The sequence below is a fragment of the Marmota monax genome, unplaced genomic scaffold, assembly GCF_021218885.2.
Source record: "Marmota monax isolate L192 unplaced genomic scaffold, Marmota_monax_Labrador192_F-V1.1 WCK01_AAM20220418_F8-fsc00012, whole genome shotgun sequence".
In the NCBI taxonomy this organism is placed as follows: Eukaryota; Metazoa; Chordata; class Mammalia; order Rodentia; family Sciuridae; genus Marmota; species Marmota monax.
This window is the reverse complement of record NW_026695227.1, coordinates 799327-825969: the sequence shown is the minus strand read 5'-3', so window position 1 is coordinate 825969 and position 26643 is coordinate 799327. Positions and strand designations below refer to the sequence as shown.

Below are 26643 nucleotides of genomic sequence, written 5' to 3'. Positions count from 1 at the left end.
GTACCTTGCATGTGCCAAGTAAGTGCTCTACCACTGAGCCACAACACCAGCCCCCAGCCTTTTTTATTTTGAGACAAGATCTTGTTAAATTGCCCAGACTGGCCTTGAACTTGGGATCCTTCTGCCTCAGCTCCCATAGAATGGGGGGGGGGGGGCGCTGTGTGGTACCATGCCTGGCCCCCCACTCTGTTTTCATTGTGAGCTTTGCTAGTTTCTGTCTTACAAGACATGTGTCCATTTCATCTGTTGTTGAATTTTTACATGAAGATGTTTATAATGTTCTCTTACTATCCTTTTATTATCTGTAGAACCTAGAGATATTACTTTTTTCTTTCCAATAATTTCGGATCTTCATTTTTGTTTGTTTGTTTTAGTCCTTCCCCCACCATCAATCAGGCTGGAGGTTTTATTGATCTACTAACAAATCAACTTTTTGTTTCATTGATTTTTCATAATCTGTTCCTTGATTCCCCTTTTTAACTTCCTTTCTTATACCTTTCTTGTGCTTTTTCTAGTTTAAATTGCAAGCTTAAGCTGGGTGCAGTGGCACATGCCTATAATCTCAGCAGCTTAGGAGGGTGAGACAGGAGGATCATGAGTTCAAAGGCAGCCTCAGCAACTTAGAGAGGGCCTAAGCAACCAGCGAAACCCTCTCTCTAAATAAAATACAAAAAAGTGCTGGGGAGGTGGCTCAGTGGTTAAGTGCTCTGAGTTCAATCCCCAAATCCAAAATAAATAAATAAATTGCAAGCTTAAGTAATTAATGAATGACTGTCCTTTCCTAATATAGCTATTTACTGCATAAATTTCCTTCTGCTAAAGTACTAGTCTAGTGCCTGTAACAAATTCTGGTATGCTGCACTTTTCTTTTTTGTCTTTTCTTTTGGTACTTGGGATGCACCCAGGGTACTCCATCACTGAGCTACCTCCCCAGCCCCTTTTATGTTTTATTTTGAACAGTATTTTGCTAAGTTGTCCAGGCTGGGCTCAAACTTATGTCTTCCTGCTTCAACCTGCCCCATAGTTAGGATTACAGATGTGCACCACTGCACCTGGCTTCATCTTCATTTTTAAACCACTTTTTGCTGGGTATAGAATTCTGTGTTTAAAGGGGGGTTTACACACACACACACACACACACACATTAGAGAGGTTTACTCTATTTTCTTATATAGTCTCCCAAGAAGTTTGCTATCATTTGAGTTTTTGTTTTTCTGTATACAATATACCTTTTTCTCTGGGTATTTTTAAGATTTTTTCTCCCCTTGTCACTGATTTTGAGCAATTCTGATGTACCTAGGTGTCATTTTCAACATGTGTTTTGTTCTTGGCACTCACTCAGTTTTTGGGGTTCTGTGGATTTACAGTTTTCTGTGAGATCTGGAAACTTCACTCTGCTTACAAACACATTAGGCCATTAGAAGTCCTATGATTTGGGTTACAGCTCAGTGGTTGAGCACTTGCCTAGCCTATCCAAGGCCCTTGGTTCAGTCCCCAGGACCACATGAAGTCCTATAATTTACTATTGCTTTGTTTTTTTTCCCCTGCTTTTATTTTGGATCTATTGCTATGTCTTCAAATTTACTTGTCTATTCTTCTGTAATGTCTAATCTGCTATTAATGCATCCCAGTGTACTTTCTTCTGAGATACTATAGACTTCAGCTCTGCAAGTGTGGTTTTAGTCATGTTTATAATGGGTACTTTACATATTCCGTCATTCCTCTGGCTTATTGAACACATGGACTACAGTTAACAGTTTTAGTGCCCTTATCTAATAATTTTATAAGTGGTGTTATTTCTAGAGTGGTTTTCTTGGTTTCTATGTCCCCACCTTTCTTCTTCTTTGGTGGTACTGGGGTTTGAAGCCAGAGCAAATGTTCATGCCCTGCAAATGTTCTACTAAACTACATCAGTAGCCTGATATCCCCCCTCATTATTAGGATCACATTTTCCTGCTTCTTTGCATTCCTTGTAATTTTTTATTATATGCCAGACATTGTGAGTTATCTGTTGGGTGTTGGATATTTTTGGCAATCCTATACAACTTATTAAATTTTGATATGTAATTGAGTTACTTGATAAATTTAATCCTTTCAATTTTGGTCTTAGTCTCTACTGAGCAGGCAGAAGAGTGTTTAAGACTAATTTTTTTTTTTTTTACATTTCTGAGGAGAAATTCTTTTTGAGTATTCAACACGTTGCTGAAATAGGTACTATTCCTGTGTAAGTTCGGAGAATATTCCTTTAAATATTCTCAGGAGGTTCTTTCCCAAGCCGTGGGTAATTTCTTCACATGCATATACTGATCAGTACTCACCTCTAGACTTAAAGGGAACCATCTTCAGGTCTGGAGTGTCATGTGCCAGTCTTTTCTCCTTTATCTTCCCTGCACACATTGGCTGCTTTGGCCCTCCTGGACTCCCAGCTCTCCCTGCTCCACTGAGAAAGACTGCTGACCCCTGAGTGGGTTCCCCTCTCTCTAACATGGCCTGGAAACTGAATGTGCAATACTCTAGAACAAAAGTATGAGCTCAGTTGGTTTCTCACCTGTCCAGGACCAGTTCTTCATGGTAATGCCAGTGTCTTGAAAATTGTTGTTTCATTTATTTTGTCTGTTATTTAGTTGGTTCAAGAAGGAAATGAAATCTGATCACTACCACTTCATCTTAATTAGAAGCTGCAGATGATATTGGAAAGATTTGGAGAACTTGTAATGACTACGCATATCTTGGGCCATACTCCAGTCATATATTGATTTACAAGCAATAGAAGCAAGGCTAGGGTATGGTTCTGCAGTTATGTGCCAGAAATGTGCCTGGCATTAGATATACAAAGCTAAACTAGATATAATGCTGTTTATAAGAGTTTATAATCCTCTGAGAAAGACTGGGAAAAATCAGTTCTTGTGGTACATTTGTGTTAAGTATAACATATATATGCAGAGGATTTTGGAACATTCATAGGAGGAAACTCATCCAAATAGAGCCCCCATGATATTATAGGCAGAGTTAGTAAATGGTTCAGGGGAGAAATTAAGTAGTAAATTTGGAAAGATGGGCTGGAGTCTTTTGGATTAGTGGCAGTAGGGGGAAAGGAGGCAGGCAGGCAAGGACATTCAAGCAGAGAGAACATCACTCATTCTGAAGGCTCCAAATGCAAGGTTGCATACTGCATTTTGGAAATGGCAAATAGGTTGGCATGGTTAGATTAAAGGAGGAGAAGGAGAAGTCTTTGGCGTCTCCATCTGTAAATAGACTCCTTTATTCCTAACATTTGTGACTTTCACATGACAGAATAGAAGAATAACTCACTTCATTGTGATAAGTTATTGGAAACCAGCTTCCCCTTGAATCTGAAAGTATGTCTGATTGACTTATTTATTTATTTTTGTTTATCAGAGTTTTGTTAAGCATCTATTTTATGTCAGGTTGTATCATAGGTGCTTGAAATCCAGAAATGTGTAAGACCCTATAATATGATAGTATTTTTTAAAAGCATGACTTAAACACTACTGAACATATTTCACTTATTAAAAATCTTCATTCTGAACAGTATCCATTTCAGAAAATCAGTGACTGCTTTGAGAGAAGAGTACATTTTTGGCTTAGTGGAGGACTCACACATATTAAGGAACATAAGCAATCACTTAACACTACCAAGGTCTGTTCCACTTTATGTAAATTAACTCATTCGATCTTCACAGAAACCCTAGTATCATTACTATTATTTTAACCAAAAAGACACTCTTTCCACAGTAGTCTTTCTATGTATTTATTTTACCAGCTACTAATCATTATGCTACCACCAAGAATAATAAAGGAGGTTCCAGGGGCCTTGTGAAGTAGAGGTATATCAGGGAGATGCAGGTTGAAGGCCACGGCGATGGTGGTTTTGTTCTAAATTGAAGTCTTTCAAACTGCCAGAAAATGTTTTGAGAAAAGTGGCTCAAAAAGACATCTATAGCTGTATCTCCCCCAAACTAGTGGACACAGTAAATTTAAGAATTTCTTTCAGCTATGTCTGCTAACACAAATAACAGCATCTTCTTAAAGGTAGGCTTGAAATGACATTTGTTAGACCATTCCAAGTGTAGTTTAAAAAATAAATAGTACTAGAAACTAAGAAGTAAACATGTGCATGATTTAGCATTTCACCCTTGTGAGGTCAGCAGACATCTCCAAAGGAGCTAACAGAAGCAGGAGGATGGTTTCCGTTCTGAATGTTTGAAAGCAGAATGACCACTTATCTTTATAGACTTCTTCCCACACTCAGTGAAGGACCTGAAAAACATCAACGTCAAAGCCCAAGACCATGCATCTGTGTCTTGTGAGCAAGAGAGGCCCAAGGCCTCTCCCCATGCCTTTTTGAGTCACAGGACTGCTGTTAACATTTTAATTTTTTCCTGTAGTCTCTGCTGAGACTGATGTGCACAGGACCACCATTGGACAATGAATATTCCAGGATGACAAATCTGATATTTCAGTCTACTTCTTCATGTGATATCCCAAGTATCTTTTCCTAGAAGAGGAAAAGAGAAATAAATTCTTAAAATTCCAAGTTTGATTCACCGTTGAAGTGAAAACATATGCTTGTTAACTCTACTCTTATCCCAGGCATGACCTGAGGCTTGAAGACTATGTTCAGGTTGGGGGAGGGTTTGGAAAGGTGACAGACATCCTTGGTATGCCTGCAAGGAAAACATTAGCTAAGGTCTTATGTTACATATCCAGGGCTAACAGACTGGATCTTTTCTCCAAGATGGGAAGGCTTGAAGGCTGTTTTTAAAAATTCAACAAAGTACCAAAAGGTTCATGACTGTGAAGGTTGCAAACTTCTCCTTTTGAAGTGCTGCAGAAAGAAAAGAGGAGAGGTTGTGGACTGCAGGATAACAACATGAACGGTGCCCCCACCATGAGGAAAAAGAGGCCAGGAGTAAATTAAAATCTCACAGTCACTTGATTAGCATGCTTTGGTGATGGAGTTGCTATACATTCATTTGGTTGATTCTTTTACTATTTCACAAGTATTGGTTGAATATCTATGATGTAAGTAAAATGATGTGAGCCATGGGAGATAAAAGGGGGTGTAAAACACATCATGCTGCCCTCATAGACTTATTTGTAGTTCAGTTGGGAAGATTAGATACCCTCCTAGGAAATGTGGGATGATCAGGTAGTTAGGAGCCCTGAGCTGCTAGTAGGCTTGGGTACAGGAAGAGTTCTCTTTCCTTCTCCACCACTGAGAGCCACCAAGATACTGGGGGCCAATCGTCCCCTGATCCCTGTCCAGCAAGAGGGAGCACAGGTCCACATCTCCTTCAGACCCTTATAGCTTATATCAGTTCATAGCTGCTCATAAAGATTCTTTTATAAACATCTTTTATTTTTTCAATCCGTTTCTGGCAGTTTGGAAAAATGAGTCCTTTCTCACACATTCTTTTTCTTCATTCTTCTAATTTCCACTTATATGTTCCAAATTAAACCTAACCATGGCCAAGAGTTAAGATTCAGGTTTCTGATATTCTGGATAAGTCATAAAATTTGGATGGAAAACTACAGAGGATAGAGAACTAACTAGTGCCATCAATTGTTAAAGCCTTGGGCAATCCTCTTTAGCATTTTTACTGAAGAATTTATTTTCTCTAACTACATCTGATTTTCTAACCCCAGAAGCCAAATTAAAATAATAAAAATACTTGTATTCACTTTTCTTTCCTTTTTTGATTACTAGAATGAGAACCACTATTTATAGTTACTGAAATAAAATTATACCACAAAATTTACCCTGCTAAAGTATATAATTTAGTTGCTTTCACTATATTCAGAATTGCATAACCATCACATCTGATTATAGAATATTTTCACCACTCCAAAAAGAAACTTCATGTCTGTTAGCAGTTACTCCCATTTCCTCATTCTCCGGCTCCTGGCAACAATCTACTTTTTTTCTCTATGAATTTGCCTGCTCTGGACATTTCCTGTAAATTGAATCATACAACATATGGTCTGACTTCTTTACTAACATGATGTTTTTAAGGCTCATATAAATAAATATATAAATATATACATACTATATATATAAATATATATACATATTATATATACTATCAATATATGTCAATATTTTATTCCTTTTTATGGAAGAATCATATTGCACCATGTAGTTGTATTTTGTTCACCCATTCTTCATTGATTGGTTGATGGACATTTCACATGTGTCTCCTTCTTGGTTATTATGAATAATCAATTCTGCAATGAATATTGGCGGACAAGTGTTATATAGAAATGTGTTTTCAGTTTTCTTGGTTATAGGAGTGCTACTGGCAACACTTTGTGTTTTTGTTTTTGTTTTCTCCTGTGGTACTGGGGGGATTGAACTCAGAGCATTGCACACATTCAGCATGTGCTCTGCTGCTGAGCCACACCCCAAGCCCCTCATAACTCTGTATTTAACATTTTGGAGATCTGACAAATTGTTTTCCAAAGAGGCTGCACCATTTTATAACTCAACCAGCAGTGTATGAGGGTTCCAGTTTCTCCACATCCTCACCAGCTTTTATTTGAGCCATCCTGGTGGGTAGAGATCATCATGGTTTTGATTTGCATTTCCCTACTGCTGAAATGAAGGTGTCAAGCATTTTTTGTGTGCTTATTGACCACTTATATATCTTCTTTGGAGAAATGTCTATGTAAATCAATGGCCAAATTTTTAAAAATTGGATTACTTTTTGTTGTTGAATTGGAAGAGCTGATTACATTTTCTGAATATATCATTACTAAAATATGATTTGTAAGTATTTCTTTTCTCTTTACTGTGGGGTTTCGTTTCTTGGTGTTTTTTTTTTGTTGTTGTTGTTTTTTTTTTTTGTAGTTCTAGAAATGGAACCCAAGGCCTCACATATGCTAGGCAAATGCTCTACAATTGAGCTACACCGCCCAGTTCTGATTTTTCATTTTGCTGGTGGTAGAGGCCTTGGAAGCTACCAAAATGAAACCCAATTTTTTGTTGTTGTTGTTATTGTTGTTGTACTTTTGGTGTTCAACCACTGTTTGTTTTGTAATACTGCGGATTGGGCTGGGAGGGCACTCTGCCACCACGCTATGCCCCCTCCTTTTTTCTTTTTGAGACAGGGTTTTTACTAAATTACCCAGGCTGGCCTTCAAATTGCAATCCTCCTGCCTCAGACTCCTGAGTAGCTGGGATTACAGGCCTGTGCCACAGCATCCAGCCCACTAATTTTTTAAAAATGGAACTTTTATGACATTTCAGCAGCATTAATGAGTCAAATAGACTTATGAGAGGTGGCCTGTGAACCCAATTGATACTTATCATTTCTTCACAGAAATACAGTAATAGGACCAATAATGATTTAAAAATGAATGCTTGAAACATGGTTGGGAATTTGATTGTTGTATATTACTGTCGTGCAGCCATGAAGTGTTACAGCCAGAGACTGATGAGGCCACAGTTAGTGTGGTCAGGAAAACTTTGGGGTAGAGGAGGGACTTGAAGGGATCCAGAGAGGAAGATCAGGGAGAACCAAAGTCTTGTCAAGGAATCTGTACTCCTTTCAGAATGGGTTAAGGCAGCTTGGATTTACAATGCATAAGGGGGTTAGTTGTTCAAATCAGCCGCTTAAGTGTTATATTTGATAACACTTATGTGTGTATAGTGCAAAAATGGAAGATAGAAAGGAACAGTAGACTAGGTGGGCAGCCACCGAAGACCATAGTGGGCACTTTAGCCCTGTAGGCAAGATCAACTGCACTTTTCTTCCAATACCCAAGAGACTAAGTCTGTTTGGAGGTCCCAGGGTCACTGTGAGCATGCCTAGTGTGAACTCAAGCTTCCTGTGGTCCCTGGACCATTCTCATGGAAGGAGGACTAATGATAATGTGGAGCAAAGTCCTGTCCTCCTGGGCCTCTGGGATCAAAGGTTCTGGGATATAGCAATGGGTAGCATTTAAACATGACCATTTTAAGGAGATCTCAGGGATAAAGGATGGAGGAGGAGAAGATGTCTGTTTTGATTGATATTGGATAAGTAAAAATAGATGAAAGTTTAACTTTTGCCTTTTGGTTTGTATCTCAATGTCCCTGTCAAAGTGAGTGGGTCAAAGCAGCGATGACAAAATACCATGACCTCTGAATCTCTGCATGAGGATTAGCCCCCACAGTCTGTATCAGGGAGCGTGAGGCTCCATCTCTCTACCCTTGTCTCACTGCCAGACTTCCGCTGCCTTCAGAATTTGTGAAAACAGAAATTACATCTATCTAAACATTTAATATCTCAGCATCTCCTCATTTCCTGCTTTATCTGACCAGTCTCTTGGCACCCCCTGCCCACCCCCCACATACCCTGAGAGAACTCAGTAAATATTTATGGTTGATGAAGATAATCACTAAAAGTATGTTTCCATCAATGGCGTATATCTCTTGCCACTCAAGTGTCCTAAATCCATGAGAACTGCTTCACAGATGTGTTCCCTTCGCTTTAAAAACAAACCAAAACAAAAAGAACCTTTTCCATCTCATTCCTTCTGAGTTCATAGAAGAATCATTTTTTAAATAGAAATGCACTTACCCATCCACCATGCTGCTGAACCCAGGGTGAGAAGTTCTCTTTCAGGTACTTGGTTCCGAAGCCCAGCACCCTGTTCATTGGGTGGTTGTCAATGGCTGTGAGCTTGCCTATGGCGTCTATTGCAAGGGCAGCCTTGAAGCCCTGTGCCTTTACTTCTGATTCTCCTCTGGTGTCCACATTCCCTAAGAACTGGTCTGTGATAGTCTTGAAAACAGAGTAGGTCATAATACCGTGGAGGCTGCTCGGCAAAGTCTTGTCTTTCTTCAACTGTGTAGGAGAGGAGAAGCAGTCACTAAAGCGGCAACTTGGCTCACTGAAGCAGACAGAGGGCTACTCTCTAGCTTCAATGTGGGCCACTAAAGAAACCAATGGAAAGAGCATCGAGTCTGGTCTCAATCATGGCACAGTGTCCTACAGAACCAGACAAAGGCATGGATCTGCTTTGTGGATTCATTTCATCTGGACAAAGAAGTGATAAAATTGAACAGTCCATTCATTCAACATTTAACAATATTTCCCGAGCACTTACAGTGGACAGGGACCATGGAGAATTGAGACTCAGGCCTTTACTTGGGGGACTATAAAACAATGGTAAGTGCTTTACTAGAGGTAAAATAATGAACAGGATTTGAAGCTCAGAAATTGCTATGCAATTTTGGGGAAGTTACTAACCTCTCAGGTTTAGTTTTGACATCTCTAAACCAGGATGATGATAGCACCTATAACTGAGTAGGACACTTAGCATAGTGCTGGATGTGGAGCAAGGGCTTTGGAAATTAGCTTTGTGTGTGTGTGTGTGTGTGTGTGTGTGTGTGTGTGTGTGTGTGAGAGAGAGAGAGAGAGAGAGAGAGAGAGAGAGAGAGAGAAGAGACACAGAGAGAGACTGGGGATTGCACATGTCTGGCAAGTGCTCTAACACTGAGCTATGCCCCCAGACCTTTTTAAATTTTTCATTTATTTAGCAGTACTGGGATTGAACTCAGGTGCACTCCACCACTGAACTATATTCACAGCCTTTTTATTTATTTATTTTTAGTTTTTATTTTGAGATAAGGTCTTGCTAACTTGCTGAAGTTCTTAATAAGCTGCTGAGGCTGACCTCAAACTTGTGATCCTCCTGTCTCAGCTTTGAGAATAGCTGGAATTACAGGTAATGTACCAACATGCCAAGCCAATCATTTTTCAGGATTCTGTGGGAGCTGGGGGTTTCAGGAAGCCTCCCTGAAGTACACATGTTCACTTAAAAAATCGAATCCATTGGTTCCTTTCCCAGTTTTCTACCTCCCACCATTCCTACAGCCTAGTATCTCTGTGCTTCACCTCCTGCAATGTCTGTTAGTATGATGATTGCCAAGTGAAAACAGAGATTTCTCAATAAGCAGACACTAAATGCTTATTTGAAAATCCTCTAGTTCTGTCCTTGAGGAATGGCACATTAAATAGATTTTCAGCAAATATTTAACAGGGATAGTTGGGGAATGAGTCAGATGCTATATGAAGATTTTGGTAGACAGTGTTCTTTACCTGAGCCAAGCTCTCCTCCCAACTTCAGAGACACAGGGTCCTATTTGAGTTATAAATCTGAGCAGGAATGACCAACTTCCTACCCAAAGAAAGGACTCTTCTTTAGTGGCCCAATCAAAGAAGTGAGGCTCAAAACCTTAGCCAGCACCTGGAAGTCTGAAGTCTGCCGGGACAGTAAAAGAATCAGATGCCAGAAAGAAAACATCTTCTGCAGAGCACCTCCCCTGTTCTGTCCCCTCTCAGTCACACCTAGCCCTGGCCTCTCAGGAGAGCTTCTTTGCAGATGCTCTGCAGCCAGGGCTGGTCGCGCCTGCTCAGTGTCAGTTTCCCACCATACAGTGGGAACTCACGGCCACATAAAACAAGGTCACACCTACCTTATGTTCCCACCAAAGTCTTCAATTGGGTAAACATGCCAAGGGAATAAGAACCAAAGTTTCTAAATAAATAATGTAAAATACCACCAAAGAAGATAAAACATCAGGCAAAGCGAGGTTTCTGACCGTGGGAATTTATGGGATGGAAAGGAAAGCCTCTTCCTTCCTAACCAGAAGGGTTACCTTCACACCACCCCTCCCTGACCTTAGCTTGGCTACTGCAAATCTCTGCCTTCAGAAGCAGGAAGAGGAGGTGGCCAAGTCAGAGTTTCAGGGTTGTAAAAACCTCTGGGGTAAAAGAGCCTTCCTAGTTCAGGTCTGAACTGCTGACTAGTTTTTGGCACCCACTTGCAATTCTAGTGACAATATCATTCTTTCACAGGCAGCCCTTGACCCAGAGGGGTGGCCTTGAGAACCAAAAAAATTCTTCCAATGGAAAGAAATCAATTGCCCCATAACTTCTGTATCCATAATGCTGGCTCTGGAGAAACTCAAGTTGTGCTCCAATCATGTATCACGTTCCAGTCCCTGCTTCCTTTGCATGTGCCCACCTCGCCATGTGGCCCTGGAGCTCACACACATACAGTTCTTTTTTCTTTAGCTTGATACATCTGGTTTTCATTCTGCAACTTTCACTACCCCTGTTTTTCATTCTGTACTATCTCCCAGGCCCTTCACCCTCATGGTCATCATCCTCTGGGCACAGTTCTGACAAAGCTTATGAGAAGAGCTGTTAACATGCAGTGACTGAGTAGGGTGGCCCACTAATTCCTGCTGTCTCCCACTACTGCAGAAGCTGCCTTGGGCCTGACTTCCTCCCCATAGATCCTGGCAAAACAAAGGCAAACATCTACAGGCCAGATCCTGATTGACAGCCCCTACAGATGATGCATTAGCTTGGGGGAAATGGATACAGAAGAGATGGCGTTCTTAAGAGAAGCTCTATGATTACACTGGGGTGTGTGTGTAGGGGGGAGGGGATTGTCATCTCCTTTCTCTGAAAGCAACTCTCACAGTTTCCTGATTAGAAAGATGGTTCTCAACTTGGAAATGGCAGGAAGTCTATAAGTTCTCCAAGTGGTACTGTCCTGCTTCCCTGGCCAAATGGCTAGGGGAAGACTATAAGCAGACAACAAATAGTTCAGCAACTGTAGGGGAGATGATTTCAGAAGTCTTCAGCCTTTGGTCCCCTGTGGAACATAGATATCCAGGCTGCAGGGAAAATGGGAGAGTCTAAACAGCACTGAGGATCAGTTACATGGGGAATGAGATTAATAATCCTATTCAGCAAATTTTAATTTACTGGTGTTTTTTTTCTTGCAATAACACAGCTACTTTTCTAGTTTCCAAAAATTCCAGGGAGGCTCCATAAAGTTTACTTATGTTTTCCAAAGTGATTCATTTTTGACATGCAGCCAGCATGAATGTGGACTCCAAGGGAAATAAAATTTAGGACTAAGTGGAAACCAGAACTTTGAAAAGGAATAAGGTTACAACCTGGAGTACAGTTCTATTCTTGTTGCACTGGTACATGGAAGAGAAAGAAATCTCATTAGTTCAAGGTACTTCATACCTCTCTGTCCAACTGATCGCCTGAAAATTTCAGCAGCTCAACAATTTTGGATATTATTTGGTCTTCTCCATCTGTTGAGGGGAAAATGGCAGTTATTTCTTTCAAGAAAAGCACAAAATAGGGACTGGGGATATAACTCAATTGCTAGAATGCTTGCTTCACATGTACAAGCCCTTGGGTTCAATCCCCAGCACCACATAAAATTTAAAAAAATTTTTAAAAAGGAAGAGAAAAGCACAAAATAATCTTAAATTTTCCCAGTGGCGATGCTTGTGGCTTGGTTTAGAATCAAGGAAGAGGAGTGCTTTCTAATTCCTAGCTAATAAATTTTACCTTGCTTCTTCTAATCAGACACAAACCATCTGAGACTCTTCTATAGTCCTTTCTTTCCTTGCCCACTAGCCCCTCCCCACCCCTCTGACTGTAAGAATGTTGTTGAAGATATCAGTTTCATATACATGATCCTATGAAGATATTAGAAAAAATTTCCCTCTGGTTTTTATTTTGGTTTTATTATTTTATGTATTTTTTGGTGCTGGAGATCAAACCCAGGGCCTCATGCAAGTTAGACAAGCAGTCTACCACTGACCTACACCCCAGCCGTCCCTCTGGTCTGTAGCCTTTCTTTAGCAATGATGTTTTTCCTTATGGACACCACAGATTACATACTTGATCATATTTTCACCTTTGTATCATCTACTAGGAAGAGCCAAATTTGTAGCTCAGATCTAACGGAAGATAAAAATCTTCTGTCCTACATTTTGGGATTAACTAATTCCTAAACCCATCTTATTTTCCTACTTTTGTTTTCTCCTTATATTCTCTTTGAAATTTGGTTGATTTTTAACTGACTGGAATATAAACATGATATGCCATGTCTCTACAACGAGGTGGGATAAAATAAATGAAATTAATAAATCCTCCCATCGCCAAGTCTCCAGTGGTAAATAGACTGAAAATGGCTATCATTTTGCATAGCGTACAAGTTGGAACCAGGAAAGCAGACTGATTTTTCTTGTCTCACAACTTGCTAACAAACATGATGAGAAAAGTCATTGTAGGTGTGGCATGGTGGCACATGCCTATAATCCCAGGGACTCAGAAGACTGAGGCAGGAGGGTCACAAGTTTGAGGCCAGCCTCAGCAATTTGATGAGGCCCTGTCTCAAAATAAAAAAATAAAATGGTTGGGGGGTGTAGCTCGGTGGTAGAGCATTTGCTTTGCACGTGTGAGGTCCTGGGGTCTTGACCCCAAGTACAGAAGAAAAAAAAAAAGAAAGCAAAGAAAATAGTCATTGGTATAGAATAAAATCCAAACAGAGAAAGGCCAGTTACTGAGAGAACAGTATTTCTTACTTATAGCCCAAATCTGAGGTCACAGAATTCACATTTGTCCACTTATTAAGAGGATAAGAGAAGAGAGGTCAGGGAATTGGTGTGGCCAGTCTGGTGAAGGGAGAGGGGAGCAGGACACCTGGGGCTCACATTACTTGAGAGCAGCAAGAGCAGACTGTTCAGTCTGGTGCTGCCTTCCTCTGGAAAGGCTGCTCTGAGAGAGCCCTGGATTCTTCCCTGGGGAGGAAGAGCACCTTTGCTTCAGCTTGGTTTAGGAGATCACTTCCCATCACTTCCTACACTTGAGATAGCCATAAAGTGTCGACATTTTCTTTTGGGCAGATTCAGAGGGCTCTTCCTCTCCTCCAACTCCTCACTCAAAGCCTCAGTGGCAGTGTGTGTGTGCCCCACAGTAGAGCAGAAGGTGGACAAAGCCACTGCTGTGTGCCAGCAATTGCAAGGAGACCTTCTGCCTTGATCTTGAAGGTGCCTCCAACCCAGGAGCCACCTCTGCCTCACAGCCTCCACTGGAGGTGCTGGGGAGGAAATCATAGGAGAGGAACATAGTTGGTAAGGAAAGGCAGGAACGAGCTTTTCTTCCTGTGGCACTTGGTCCTTCTCTCCTTAATTCTCCCCTCAGAGTCCCCAGTTGCCATAAGTCTCATGGGGCCTACAGCCCTAGCTACAGCTATTGCTATGGTTTTGGTGACAACTGACCTAGTCTGGTCACTACTTCTCAGTTTTGCTTCATGTTCTTCACCAGACCTGCTATTTGACAGACCCCTGCTTTTCCCTAGGATCCCAAAGCAATATTTAAATCTCTGGGTTGATGTTCCAACTCTATCCAGTGCAAACTGGTCCAGAGCCATTGGTAACAGGATCCAATCTAATAAGGCATCCCACATCTCCCAGGACAAGGTTGAACGCACACTTCGTGTTTCCTCCTCTTTCACTGCAGGAGACTTTTTGACTCAGCAGTGAGCTCTGCATGTTGGTTCATCATGTTGGTGTAGTCCCCGTGCCTTGGGCAGTTCTCAAACTATAGCTCAGTGCCTAGAGCATGTTGCTGGCAGGTCTGCTGAGACTTGCAAGTTTCAGAGCGCTGAGCTAAACAAACACATGAATACTTGTATACCTCTGCCTGGCACACTCACCCAACACAAACACATGGAAGGAAGATTTACCTTGCTTAGAACTTGTACCTGTAACTTTTAAGCTTTCTTTTTGGGTACGAGGACCCTGTAGCACAACTTTTAAGCTTTCTTTTTGGGTACGAGGATCCTGCAGCACAATTTTATCTTTGAATTCCAAGCCTCCTCCCCGGAGGTGGGTCCTTTCTGATGGTGGCCAGGAGTGAACAATGTCAGCCACTCGGTTGGCAATGGAAGCAACTTTGGGGTCCACATCTGAAACAAGAGAAAATGGGGCTGAGTGGCCTTTCCCAGAATGTCATCTGGCTCGTTGGTATGCAGTTTCCTGGAATGAAGAGGTCACCCCAGAATGAGAAGAAATTGCCCAGGAGTGAGAGAGAAAGAGAGAGAGAGAGAGTGAGAGAGAGAGAGTGAGTGTGTGTGTGTGTGTGTGTGTGTAGGGATCATTCTTCAGAAACAGCTGGCAGTTGCCTGGCAGAAGCTGGGATGCAGGAGGAGTATTCAGAAGAATGATTGTCCCCTTGTAACAATTACCTATTTGTATCTCATTCTGACGTTTTCCAAATTATGGTCCCCTTTCCCCTTTGCAAAGGAAGACACACAAAAGGAAATGTTTTAATGGAATGCTCATTATGATTTTATTTTTATTCTTTATTTTGTTTTGATTTGGGAAATATCCCAGATGTTAGGCCATATTCATCACCTAAATTCATTATTAAATAAACACTTAATTCCACCTGCTCGTATGATCACACGTCTTTCCTCCATGTCCACTGTTCAATTAACGCTTATAGGTAAACAAGGATACACAGAGTAAGACCCATCCTTCAAGAATTTATAATCCACGAAAAGGGTTGCGCATTTGCAGGCAGAGGTATAGAATAAAGCATTTGGGAACAGGAAAGTTTACATGGCATTGACCCCCTGAATGTTGTAGCCGGCCAAAGACAAGTCAGCTTTGTACCTGGTTTGGGATGGGGTAGAGCGTGGTGGGCAGGTACATGGCTAACTTGTTGGGTAGTAAACTTTTCCTTATTGATGCGTCACTAAGTTCTTAACTGGTAGAAGCTTGCACAGGCTCTGTCTTTGGTGCCATATGGAGCAGCTGAGTTGTATCATGTCTTATTTGAAAAATAACACTAGCTTATTCACAAGACTTGAAGATAGTAGTAATGGAGTAGAGTTTTGGCCAGAAGATTGATATACCCAGGGGAAATCCTAGACTCTGTAAATCATGATAGATAAGAGACAAGGCCTAAGTCCTGGGAGGAATGTGTCATAAGAGAAACAGGCAGGGCTGCCAAGACAATGTCCAATCCTCTGTCCCTGGCATTCTTCCCTAGCATGAGAGCTTCAGCACCCTCATTTGCCTTCACTAGCCACTCACCAAAGGACCATGGAGATAATGCTCTATCTATCAAGCCTCTATCTGGACACCTGGCTTAAAAATGTGGTATTCCTCATGCTCAAATCACAGGGTTCAAAAACTGGTAAGGAGTGAACTAGAGAGAAGTCAAGGGTAAAAGGGTCAATGCTCTTCCTTCTCATTTTAACAACCAAACCAAATGTACTTCCCATTTTAAAATCACCTTATTGCAGCCAAACTAACCTCCTGCTCCACACTGGCTACCATGGCCCCTGACAAGGAAATGGCAAGAAGCTGATTTCCCAAGCTAAGTGTGCAGTCTTATCAGGAGATGAGACAGGACAGCTTAACATGTGCTCCCTCTGTTACCTTGCACAGCCTATCTAGGGGTATCAGTGTGTGATTCTCCCACCTGAAGTCACCCTGTGTCCATCTTCACGCTGAGGGGGCCAGGCTGATGAAGAGCCTCAAAGGCTGTTCCTCATCACTTTTAGCACAACCAGGGTAATCTCAATTTCACCAGCAGGCATAGGAGTACCCTGTGCCTATTAGACTAACCTGTAGCTAGTGTGCTCATTTCTGTGGATCTGTGAACATGAGTGGGGGATGCAGAGGAAATATGTTCAGATCAAGTTAGATGAAAACTTTCTCAGATTGACTAGCTAACATTCCCATCCAGAATACCTTCACTTTAAAAAAAAATGAAGGGAGGAAAGATTCTAGATATGGTCCTATCAGATAAGTAAGGAATATTGGATGGGGGTGAGGAGAAGACAGAAAGTCTGTCCATCCTCGAGTGTCTATTTGGGGGGATATTGTGGGGCCAAGAAGAGCAGAGAGCAGGATTTGGAAGGTGCTTCTCAGTCCTTGAAAGGCAGCTGTGGTACCCAGCTCAAACAAATATATCCTGGCCTTCCTTGCAGCAGGGGGTGATAAATGAGATATAAGGAGAAGTTTCAAGAAGGCTCTCTGAATTATCTAGAAATTAGGCACCTGGGACCTTCCCTTGTTTCCTTTTTCTTCCTGTTTAAAGTGTAGATAGACTGGTTGAGATCTGAGCAGCTACTTTGGAAGTCACTAGCTGAGGCGGGGCAGAATTCCTAGGAATCCCTAATGACTTTGTGGAGCAGCCGTATCAGATTTGGGCCTCCACGCTTTGGTCTTCTTTTATGGGAAAGAAAAGTAAACCTCTATGTTATCTAAGCCATAGTTGTGTGGATTTTCCACTCTATCTTGCTGAACATAATCTTTTTAAAAAAAATATTTATTTTTTAGTTGTAGTTGGACATAATACCTTTATTTTATTTATTTATTTTTACGTGGTACTGAGGATTGAACCCAGGGTCTTACGCATGCTAGGCAAGCACTCTACCGCTGAGCCACAACCCCAGCCCTGAACCTAATTTTAACTATAACAGTCCACATAAGAAAACAGAGCTGTAGAGAAACAAGATTCACAAGTCATAGAACCTGGGCTGATAGGTTAAGATACGTGTTAACTTCCATTTCTCTACTTCTTGAGAACTCTCACCAGAACATTTTGGTCTTGGGATATACCTCACTGTTGCCACTAAAGATTGGATCTGAGTACTGGAGGCAGCACAAGGTTATGTTGTAGCCTTTAGTTAAAAGAACCAGGTGAAACTAAGCTCTGCCTGATGTGTGGCAACACAGAAACAGAATGTGAAGCTCCCTTGGGTCACACCCAGTAAAACCAACACAATTAACATAAAAACCACATAATTAACTAAACAAGAAAGGGAGGAGAGAGAAAAGGGAGAAGAGAAGATGAGCTGTACATAAGTGTTTAAAGCAAAGTTTCCTTAGGAGGTGTGTGTGTGTGTGTGTGTGTGTGTGTATTTTAGCCATAGATATTATTCAGCTTGTAAACCCTCTGCTTTTTAAATTTAATATTTTATTCTTAATCTCAAATAAAAGTTAACTTTATTAACCTCCCCCCCAAAAAGCAAAGAAGCTGCTTTTGAAACTTCAGAAAATTAAACAAGGGCATGTGATTCTTTAGTAAATACCCAAACACAAAATGTCATTTATCCCAGGAAATGTCTAAGGATGAAAGTCTGTGGAGACCTTTGGTCTCTAGCACAATCCACATGGTAGGCCTGAAGGCCTTTCTGTCTGCTGCAGAGTTCAGACCCACACACACACACACACACACACACACACACACTGGTCCAGTAGAGTCACGGTTGCCACCCTCAGCTGCACAGAGTGCAGAGCGCAGATGCCCTGCTCTGAAGGTTAAGCAAAGGCCTAAGGATGACCTCTGAGAGGTCCAGGTTCTGCATTTCCTTTGGCCAGGCCCTCATATTACCTGTGCAAAAAGGTCCCCCATACAGTCCTGACCCTGATCTTCCCTGGTCTAGGCATCTACAAGTCTAACAGGAAGTGGACATTTCCCTCATCCTAACAGGTTTTCTCAAGCTGTTCACTTGTGGGCTGATTCTCCAAGAAAATCAGGACAGTCATATTTTAAAAATGAGACATTACTGCCACCTGTTGACTCTTTATCAACAAGTTACCCAGGGCAATCAAATCTTGCAGGAGGGGGCTTTCTGTTAAAGTGTGGGCATCTTTGCAGATGGAAACACTGTGCAGAGCCCAAGAGGTCAGCTGACTTGGGAAGGGAGGCAGCCTCGGCCCCTGGCCAGGGCTCTTCCCTGTGGCTGTGTGGCTCAGGGGATTAGGCATTTGAGCAGCAAGCTTATTAACTGACAGTGGAGCCAAGAAACCAGTCCCGGCACTCTTCACTGCCATCTTCTTCCTTTCGTGCAGTCTCGAGCAGAGTGGGGCAATTATTACTGAATACTACCCAACTGGAAAGTTGCGGCAGGAGTGCCCCAAGGCCTGTCTCTCCCACACGGGAGAGATGAGTTGTTGTGCACATACAGAGGGGAAAAATTTGGGTGTGGGAGAGAAAAAGTTCCTGAAGCTTACCTCCATTATCCAGGTGCCGTTCCACACTGGAAAGAGACCGGGACCACTGCTGACCGTGGATACCATCCTGAGATGCCACTTCCACGAGGCCCTGAGAACAGAACTGAGGTGAACTCTGTGGACTCTCCTCCTTCTCCGTTACTCCAAAGAGAGTTTTCCAAGAAGACTTTTTCTTGCCAAGCTGTATGGGTTTCTCACTCGATGAAGATTGTCTGCAAGGCCATGGCATCTGGGTCCATGACTCCGCTGCCCAACTCCCCAGTCCCTTCTGGGACAAACTTCTTGTTCTTGGCAGCTTGGGTGAGAAGACAGCAGGGGCACTCTTGAGGACATGGTGTTTGGTGTAGAATGCCAGGATTTTGAATTCTATGCTGTTTGGGTCATCATCATCCAGGGGGATGTCTTCTAGGTCACAGGTGCTGGTGCTGCACATGGTGGGCTGTAACGACAAAGTCCACATGTTTCCTTCTATGTGTGGTGACATTAATTCTTTGTAGGGTAAGAGAGAGGGTGAAAACAATATACACTTCCTGTGCACCTATTCTGTTTTGCTGGGCAGCCAGGGATAAAGCAGAGATGGAATAGCCACAGTCTGACTGTGGTGGGAACAGAGAGATGAGCATTGATTCCAAAGGAAGAGAATGAGATAAGAGCTGTAATGAAGACTGTGGGTAGCCCAGCACATCTGGTAGAGGCAGGTCAGCTTCAAACAGAGGAGCCAGTAAGGGCTTCTTGAAAGATGGAAGGTTTAGATAGGTGGGCTAAGAACTGAATGCACAGGGAGTAGAGTGGGGGACTTGAGGATATGTTTGAAGACTAGTGGGAGGATGGCAGGCATCAGGAGGGGATGCTTGGGCATAGTGGAGGGAAGATAAATCAGGACTGGATTATGGAGGCCTTTGAACATCAGCAGAACAGCTTTGCATTTTCTCATGTCAATCAGTACCTTTCAAAAGCAGCCATAGGGCTGAGGAAGTGGGGGATAGGTCTTTTGGGAGAGGATGGATGAGCAAAGGGGGAGGCCAGTTAATGTCTGAGCCCACTGACCCTTCCCTTCCTCTTTCCTTTGTCCTGTGCTCTCTGCTTTAGTTTGTCTAGGTTTGCTGCTATTTCTTGCTCTATTTGGAATTCCATGTAAGATTTCATCTCATAAAAGCATCTTGTTGTTGTTGTTGTTATTATTGCAAATTTGAAAAGAACTGATGCAGGCAATGGAGAGCTTTCCATTGTCATTGTTTTGGTGGGAGAGTGATTTGTCCACAGGCATGCTTTATAAACATGGAACAACCTCTAAATGGCAGGAATGGAAGTGTTTCATCTTGATTTCCATCCAAATAATTAAATAGAGATAATGAACTGATTTTTTTTTCAATTTTTTCCTGGTCAAGTTTTCATAAAGTGATTCCTTTCTAGTTTCCTGCTAGGAAAACATTTCTTTTTTGCTAATAATCTTCTTTGCTTTTTTCTGTTATAGGTTAAGGACTACATTTACCTTTTTGTCTCTAATGCTAGAAAGCTCAGTCCTACTTGTCTGTCACTGGGTTAAAATTCACAGCCAGTAGATATATTGGAAAACAACTCAGGCTTTCAGTCCAATAGTCTTGAGTTCAAATCCTGGCCATGCCAGTGATACCTTTCTGACCTAGGGTGGATTACTTCATCTCCCTGAACTTGAGCTGTCTGTAGGTAAATTGTAAATCATAATAGTCATCTTGCAGGGATATTGTGAGGGTACAGGATAATGCATGAGAAGTCTTGGCACAGAACCTTGCTCAAAAGTGGTAGCTGTTATTTTATTCTACTACAATCATGCATGCATCAATTAATGACAGGAATGTGTTTTAGGTGATTTCATTGTTGTGTGAATGCGGTATGCTTTTATGCAAACTAAGAGGGCTATGACGTTACTTGGCAATATAATCTTATGGCACCATCAACATATCTAGGTCCATGTGAACCAACATGTCCTGATGTGGCACATGACTGTGGAATTGTCATACCAGGCCCTCTGGCTCTGTCACTGGCATGACTTTGACCCAGGTTCCCTTCTCTTACTGCACCTACTGATCTTTTGGTACGATGGTAAATAAGCTGTAGTGATACTGATGGGATGTACTGGCAGGCCCCTCCTTTTCCCCCCCTGTACCCAGTCATACCAGGACCAACCTGTAAAGGAACAGGACAGTAACTGCAGACCAGGTTTGAAGTGGTGTGATGTGGTACAGAAAAATTGGATAGGTGTCTGTAGGACCACAGCCAGGGTCCTACGGCTTCTAACTTGCTGTGTCCCTGGGCATGTCAATCGCCTTGGTACTTGGTTTACATATAGACTGAGAATATTCTCTAGTTCTGCTATTTGAAGGAGTTACAGGGGCTGGAATATCTTCCCTGCAGATCTGCGGATGCTTCCTCTTCCCATCGTGGTTTCCCTTCCTGTATTTGAAAGAGGCTCTTGCTGGCTGAAATAGGAGCTGTTCATCTGAGGAACAGCTCCTTCACGGGGCCCTGAGAAAGCAATGGTACCTGGCTAGGTGAATTCTGATGGAAGTGAGGTTGGGGAGCTGCAGGGGGCTGTGCTAAAGTGTCAGGTGAAGATGCAGGGGCAGAAATGGATTTCCCAATGCAGCAATGGGCAGAGTTGCAGAACCCAACACACCTACTACATGTGCAGACAAATTTGCACAACTTCTCGCAAGCACTACAGACCTGCCTCAGGTAAGTGAGTGTAAGCTTGTGTAATACTTGAGGAATGTGACATGAATGGGGACCATAGCCTCCTTCTTCCTCCTTTTCTGTTTCTTCACATTTATGACCTATTGCAACACTTGACAATCTGTCTTCCCTTGACTCTCCCAATTTCCCACTTGTATTAGGTGAACTTTGGCTCTGTCACTTCAGTGTCTCAAAAAACATGCTCCTTTCTCCTTTTCCACCTCTGCCCCTCCTCCCACAGGTACCTTTTACAGGTCAGCTGGTCTCCCTCTTCTAGCCTGTAGCCTGGTCCTGACTTTGTCACACATTTTGTGTTCCTACACACTCAGTCCTACTTCCCTGTTCCAGGCCACCATCGTCTCTGACCTGGAACACTGCAAGATCTTTTTTTCCCCCTCCTGTCCTTCCTCCAACCCAGACTCCATCAGCAGCCAAATGATCTCTTGAAAATATACAGGATAAAGTCTGGATCATATCAATAACACCTGAACCCAATGACCAATCTTCTCTTTGCTGAAGGTGAGACAACTATTTCGTGCCCACCCTTACGTGATGCAAAAAAAAGTTAGATCTGAATTATTCAAGCATTTAGATGTAAGTACAGTTTGCAGAAAATGCAGGGGATAGAGGAATAAACTGATGACATAAGGAAGCAATGGTACAAATTCTGGATATGGTAAATTCTACAAGATGAACGAACTAATTTCTTCAGCAAATATATAGCACATGCACACACATACAATCACACACAAGGGGAGAGGGGAACTGTTATAGACTAAAAGAGACTTAAGAAACTTATCAGTCACACACAACAAATGGTCCTTCTTTAGATTTAAATTCAAACCTATTTACCATGCAATGGTACAGATGTTTTTGAGATAACAGGGGAGATCTGAATATGTGTGTTTTAGATGGTTCTGAGGAAATCTCAATAATCTTGTTAAATGTTTTTCAAAAGTATTTATTTGAAAAAGTCTATACATTTGTAAGCATATATATTCCATATGCATATATGATAAGAGCATATTTACTGCAAAATATGAAGACACTTTGGCTGACTTTCCCAGAACCTAGTATTGCACTGGACATATAGCAGGTGCTCAATAAATATTTGATGAATGAGTGAATGAATGATTATAGGGCTGCCAGGTGAAACACAGGATATGTGGTCCAATTTGAAATTGAACAAATAAATTTTATAAGTAACAAGTAAATTTTAGTATATACATGTCCCAAATAAAATATTATATTAAACTAAAAAATAAAAATTTGTTATGTACCTGAAATTCAAACTTAACGGGGAGCCTTGTATTTTTATTTGTTAACTCTGAAAACCCTGTGAATGAAGGATGTGCTGAGAAATCCCGAGATCTGTGGTATGAATAAAGTGGACTGAGGGTTGAGACGGAGGAACTGAAAACAAGCAAGATAATCAGCTGAAAACAAATTGAGGCTGCAGTGGGTTCAGTGGTCACAAGGATGAGCAGCAGGTTCAGTGGGCAGGAGGCTGAGCCCAGGCAAAAGACCAGAGCTGGAATTTCTCAAGGCAGGATTCATGAGGTTTTTAATATGATGCTTCCTTTTAAACTGGGCATCTCCAGACATAGTAGGCAGGAAGTACACTCTGGTCCTGTAGGAGGAATGTCCTTGGGTAGGAAGGGTGAGCCCTTGTCTTGAGTGTGTGTTGTTAGTGGAGAGAGGAAGGGTCTGGCTTCTTTGAGAAATAAGTTTGCTAAATGCTGATTCAGGAGCAGCATCAGAAGTGGGGAGACTGCAGGGCATAGTGGTGCACATCTATAATCCCAGCTATTTAGAAGGCTGAAGCAGGAGGATCACAAGTTCCAGGCCAGCCAGGGCAATTTATAGAGATCCTTTCTCAAAATTAAAAATGAAAAGGTCTGGGGAATGTAGCTCAGTGGCAGAGCACCCCTGGGTTTAATCTCCAGTACAAAAAAAAAAAAAAAGTTGGTGGGAGCCACTAAGGACAAAATGGTGCTTGTGGTTCTTTCACTTCGTAAATGAGAATCTGGTGTTTTATGGGCTAGAAAGGAACTGAAGACTTGGCCCGATCAACTGGCAAAGCCAAGAGTGAGAGAAGCAGAAAGGAAGGCAACACTTGCTCAGGACATGGATGCAGAATGTGGCCGTAGAATGAGGGAGGAGGGACAGGACGCTGTGACCAGAGCCTGGAATGTACAAGAGTGAAGAGAACAATGCAGACATAAAGATATTAATGTGTAAGATACTTCAAGTGTATTGAAGAAGGGTAAGCGAGCTCTCCTGCTTAATTGATAGCTAAGTCTTACTTTAAAGCAGCAGTGAGCAAGTCAGTTTATAACATATTTGATTCAACCTGCTCTCAGCAACTCCTGAGGACATTTCACTTTACAGAAGTCCAACTTCTGGACTTAAGGAATCATAAACTATAAATGAACCCTGAGCACTGGTTCAGAATCTGGGAGATTTCACTTCCTACATAAGGCCTGTGAGGCTTATGCTAACTCTGACTCAGAGACCCAACCCTACTTATAACACCTTACATCTATATACTTTCTCCTTATCAGTAACAAACCCACACTTTCTTTTTTCTTTTTCTTTTTTTTTTTGTGTGGGGGGTGGGTACTGGGGATTGAACCCAGGGCTTTAACCAGTGAGCACATTCTAGCCCTTTATTTTCTATTTTGAGACAGAGTCTCTCTAAGTTGCTTATGACCACTAAGTGGCTGAGGCTGGCTTTGAACTTGCAATTCTCCTGCCTCAGCCTCTGGAGAAACTGGAATTACAGGCATGTGCCACTGTGCCTGGATCTAAAAACCACTCTCCAGAAGCCAAGGTCACAGAGCTTCTTTTGTTGAACTTTTTTCCTTTCTGAGGACTCTTCCTTCCAACCTGTTAATGGCCAAGGCCCCAGTGTCTTCCCATCTCAGCATGTCCTTGGGGAACACGACTGTATGGCTTGCACCAAGCTTCCCCTGAGAAAACCTAACTGAAGGGAACCTCTAAGCTCTGGGGATTTCCAGACACACTTTGGGATTTTTCTACCTCTGTGGAGATTGGATTTCCCTTCCCTTCCCATGGTGGGTAACAGATGAGCACACAGAGGAAATGACAACTGAGGCCCCCATGACAACCTATTGCCCCAATTATGCTGGAGTTTGGACCTACCTTTGGTTCTCTTCACCTCTGCCTGTCTCAGATGTGGGGGACATGGAGACCCTTTGGGTGGCAGGCCCAGCAAAAGAACTGATTTCCATCTGCCCTGAACATGCAGCTGGGAATTGAGTGTAACTTAGGGTGTCCATGCTGTTTCCCATGGGAGGTTCCTATCCCAAATCATAAGTTGCATCTGTCCAGTTGCCTTGAGCCCCGTCCTCAGCACCCTGGGCCCTTCTGACCTGTGGAGGCTGGCTGCCCTCCTCCCTTTCCCTCACTCTAGAACTCTCCAGGCCTTCATTCCTTTCTGCCTTGTTTGCCATCTCAAAGTATGACATGTTCTTTAATCCTGAAGGTGAAATGAGGAATAAGGCAAAATGCCTTAACTTCCTGCCCTAGAAGCTAAGCTCAATGCCTTAACTTCTTGCAACTGAAGCTAAATACAAAGAAGCTAAACGAAGCCTCAGGTCACATTCATCACACAGAAGGAGCTCACTGTGTGAAAGGGAACTCAGGGAGGAGGGAGCTTTCTCCAGGGTCAGCAGATGGATCTCCCATTTCATCTGAGCCTTGTATTCAAGGAAGTCCTTCGGGGGACTGCCAGGACTAGGATGAGTACCCAGGTCCCCTTAAGGTACTCGTCCCTGCTCCAGGGGAGGGGTCAGCCAGGCAGCAGCACCCAGCCACTGACCAACTCTCAGTCCTCATGTACCTTGTTATAAACACAATGAAAGAGGACAGCATAATGTGAAAAAGGACTGAACTAGCCAGGTGCCCTGGTGTACACCTGTAATCCTAGTGGCTGGGGAGGCCGAGACAGGAGTTCAAAGACAGCTTTAGCAAAAGCGAGGTGCTAAGCAACTCAGTGAGATCCTATTCCTAAATAAAATACAAAATAGGGCTGGGAATGTGGCTCAGTGGTTGAGTGCCCCTGAGTTCAATCCCCGGTACCCCTCCCCCCTCAAAAAAGGGACTCAACTGGTTGCATATTATTAATTAAACTATTTAAAACTCTCTCCTGAGGACATTTCATTTTATAGAAGCCCAACTTCTGGACTTAAGGAAACATAAACTATAAATGAACCCTGAGCACTGGTTCAGAACCTGGAAGATTCCTACAAAAGGCCTGTGAGGCTTATGCTAACTCTGACTCAGAGACTCCAACCCTACTCCTAACACCTCACATCTATATATTTTGAATGAAGCAAAGAGAAATGAAAGAGAAACCTTCATGACTGACCTTTCTCATGCTTCCTGGAAACCCCATTAACTAGAATTTCAATGTCATTTTGATTCCTGAGACAGACATAATAACTTTGTAATAAAGCCAGTCAATCACTCCCTGAGTTCTGCCTTCTTTGGCAAACCAGGGCTGAAGCCCCACCTGTCCCCCTGAGAAGGCTGAGCAGGAGACTGCTGCCTCCTGCTGTTACCTGGTCTGGAAGCTGTCAGCGGTGGCAGCAGGGCAGGTGGCAGTGTGGCTATTTCTATACCTGAGTCTCTCTCCACAAAGCTTAAGAGGAAACAACTCTGCACAGGTCTTCTTAGCTTCTCCTTTAGAAAGGCTTATGTGACTTAATGCTCCAGGCAGCAGCCTCTTCAGGTTTAGGACGAAAGGCTGAAGGGAAGTTTGGGGAAGAGAGCCACTTCCTTATTAAACCCCGCCCTCAGCCTTTTCACCCAAGGAGCACCAACCTTTGCTTATGTCATTTGACTCCAAAAGGAATTTCTGTATCCTTTACCACTTTGGTTGCCAGTAGAAACAACGAGGGAGGTGGTGCTTTCCTAATACTTTATTCTCTTATGGTTTCATCGGTTTAATAAATACCTACTGACCACACCTAGAATGCCACAGGTACTGTTCACACAATTAATCTTAACCCCAGCGAGGGGTAGGTGTTGGTATTCCTATT

At 42.4% G+C, this 26643-nt stretch overlaps 2 protein-coding genes across 6 annotated transcripts in view; one reads left to right on the top strand and one right to left on the bottom strand.

Annotated features, from left to right (window-relative positions):
- Lrp6 (LDL receptor related protein 6) overlaps positions 1-22863 on the top strand; it is a 200023-nt gene extending 177160 nt beyond the window's left edge. Inside the window, exon 23 of the mRNA XM_046435533.2 lies at positions 18879-22863. Coding sequence (XP_046291489.1) covers positions 18879-18918 — 40 coding nt within the window. The 3' untranslated portion in view covers positions 18919-22863. The remainder of the gene's footprint in view (positions 1-18878) is intronic.
- Bcl2l14 (BCL2 like 14) lies at positions 3759-26365 on the bottom strand. 5 transcript variants are annotated; one of them, XM_058576348.1, is made up of 7 exons: positions 26164-26365; positions 18866-19304; positions 14678-14799; positions 14578-14635; positions 12060-12130; positions 8586-8852; positions 3759-4519 (listed from the first exon to the last, which is right to left on the bottom strand). In XM_058576348.1, exons 2-7 carry the CDS (start codon positions 19296-19298, stop codon positions 4481-4483), a joined length of 990 nt encoding a protein of 329 aa, XP_058432331.1. In that variant the 5' UTR covers positions 19299-19304; positions 26164-26365; the 3' UTR covers positions 3759-4480. The 5 variants fall into 5 exon arrangements, with proteins under 5 accessions (XP_058432331.1, XP_058432332.1, XP_046291490.1 ...); XM_058576349.1 differs by having other exon boundaries at positions 14596-14635; XM_046435534.2 differs by having other exon boundaries at positions 14578-14799.
- Positions 26366-26643: the final 278 nt, after the last annotated feature.

Excerpts from the sequence above, each read along its gene's own strand:
- Bcl2l14 (XM_046435534.2), bottom strand. The coding sequence starts at position 19,298 with ATGTGCAGCACCAGCACCTGTGACCTAGAAGACATCCCCCTGGATGAT. Across the intron at positions 14,800-18,865 it reads ACGGCACCTGGATAATGGAG|ATGTGGACCCCAAAGTTGCT; the intron begins GTAAGCTTCAGG and ends CTCTTGTTTCAG. Across the intron at positions 4,520-8,585 it reads TTCAGCAGCATGGTGGATGG|GAAAAGATACTTGGGATATC; the intron begins GTAAGTGCATTT and ends TTCCTCTTCTAG.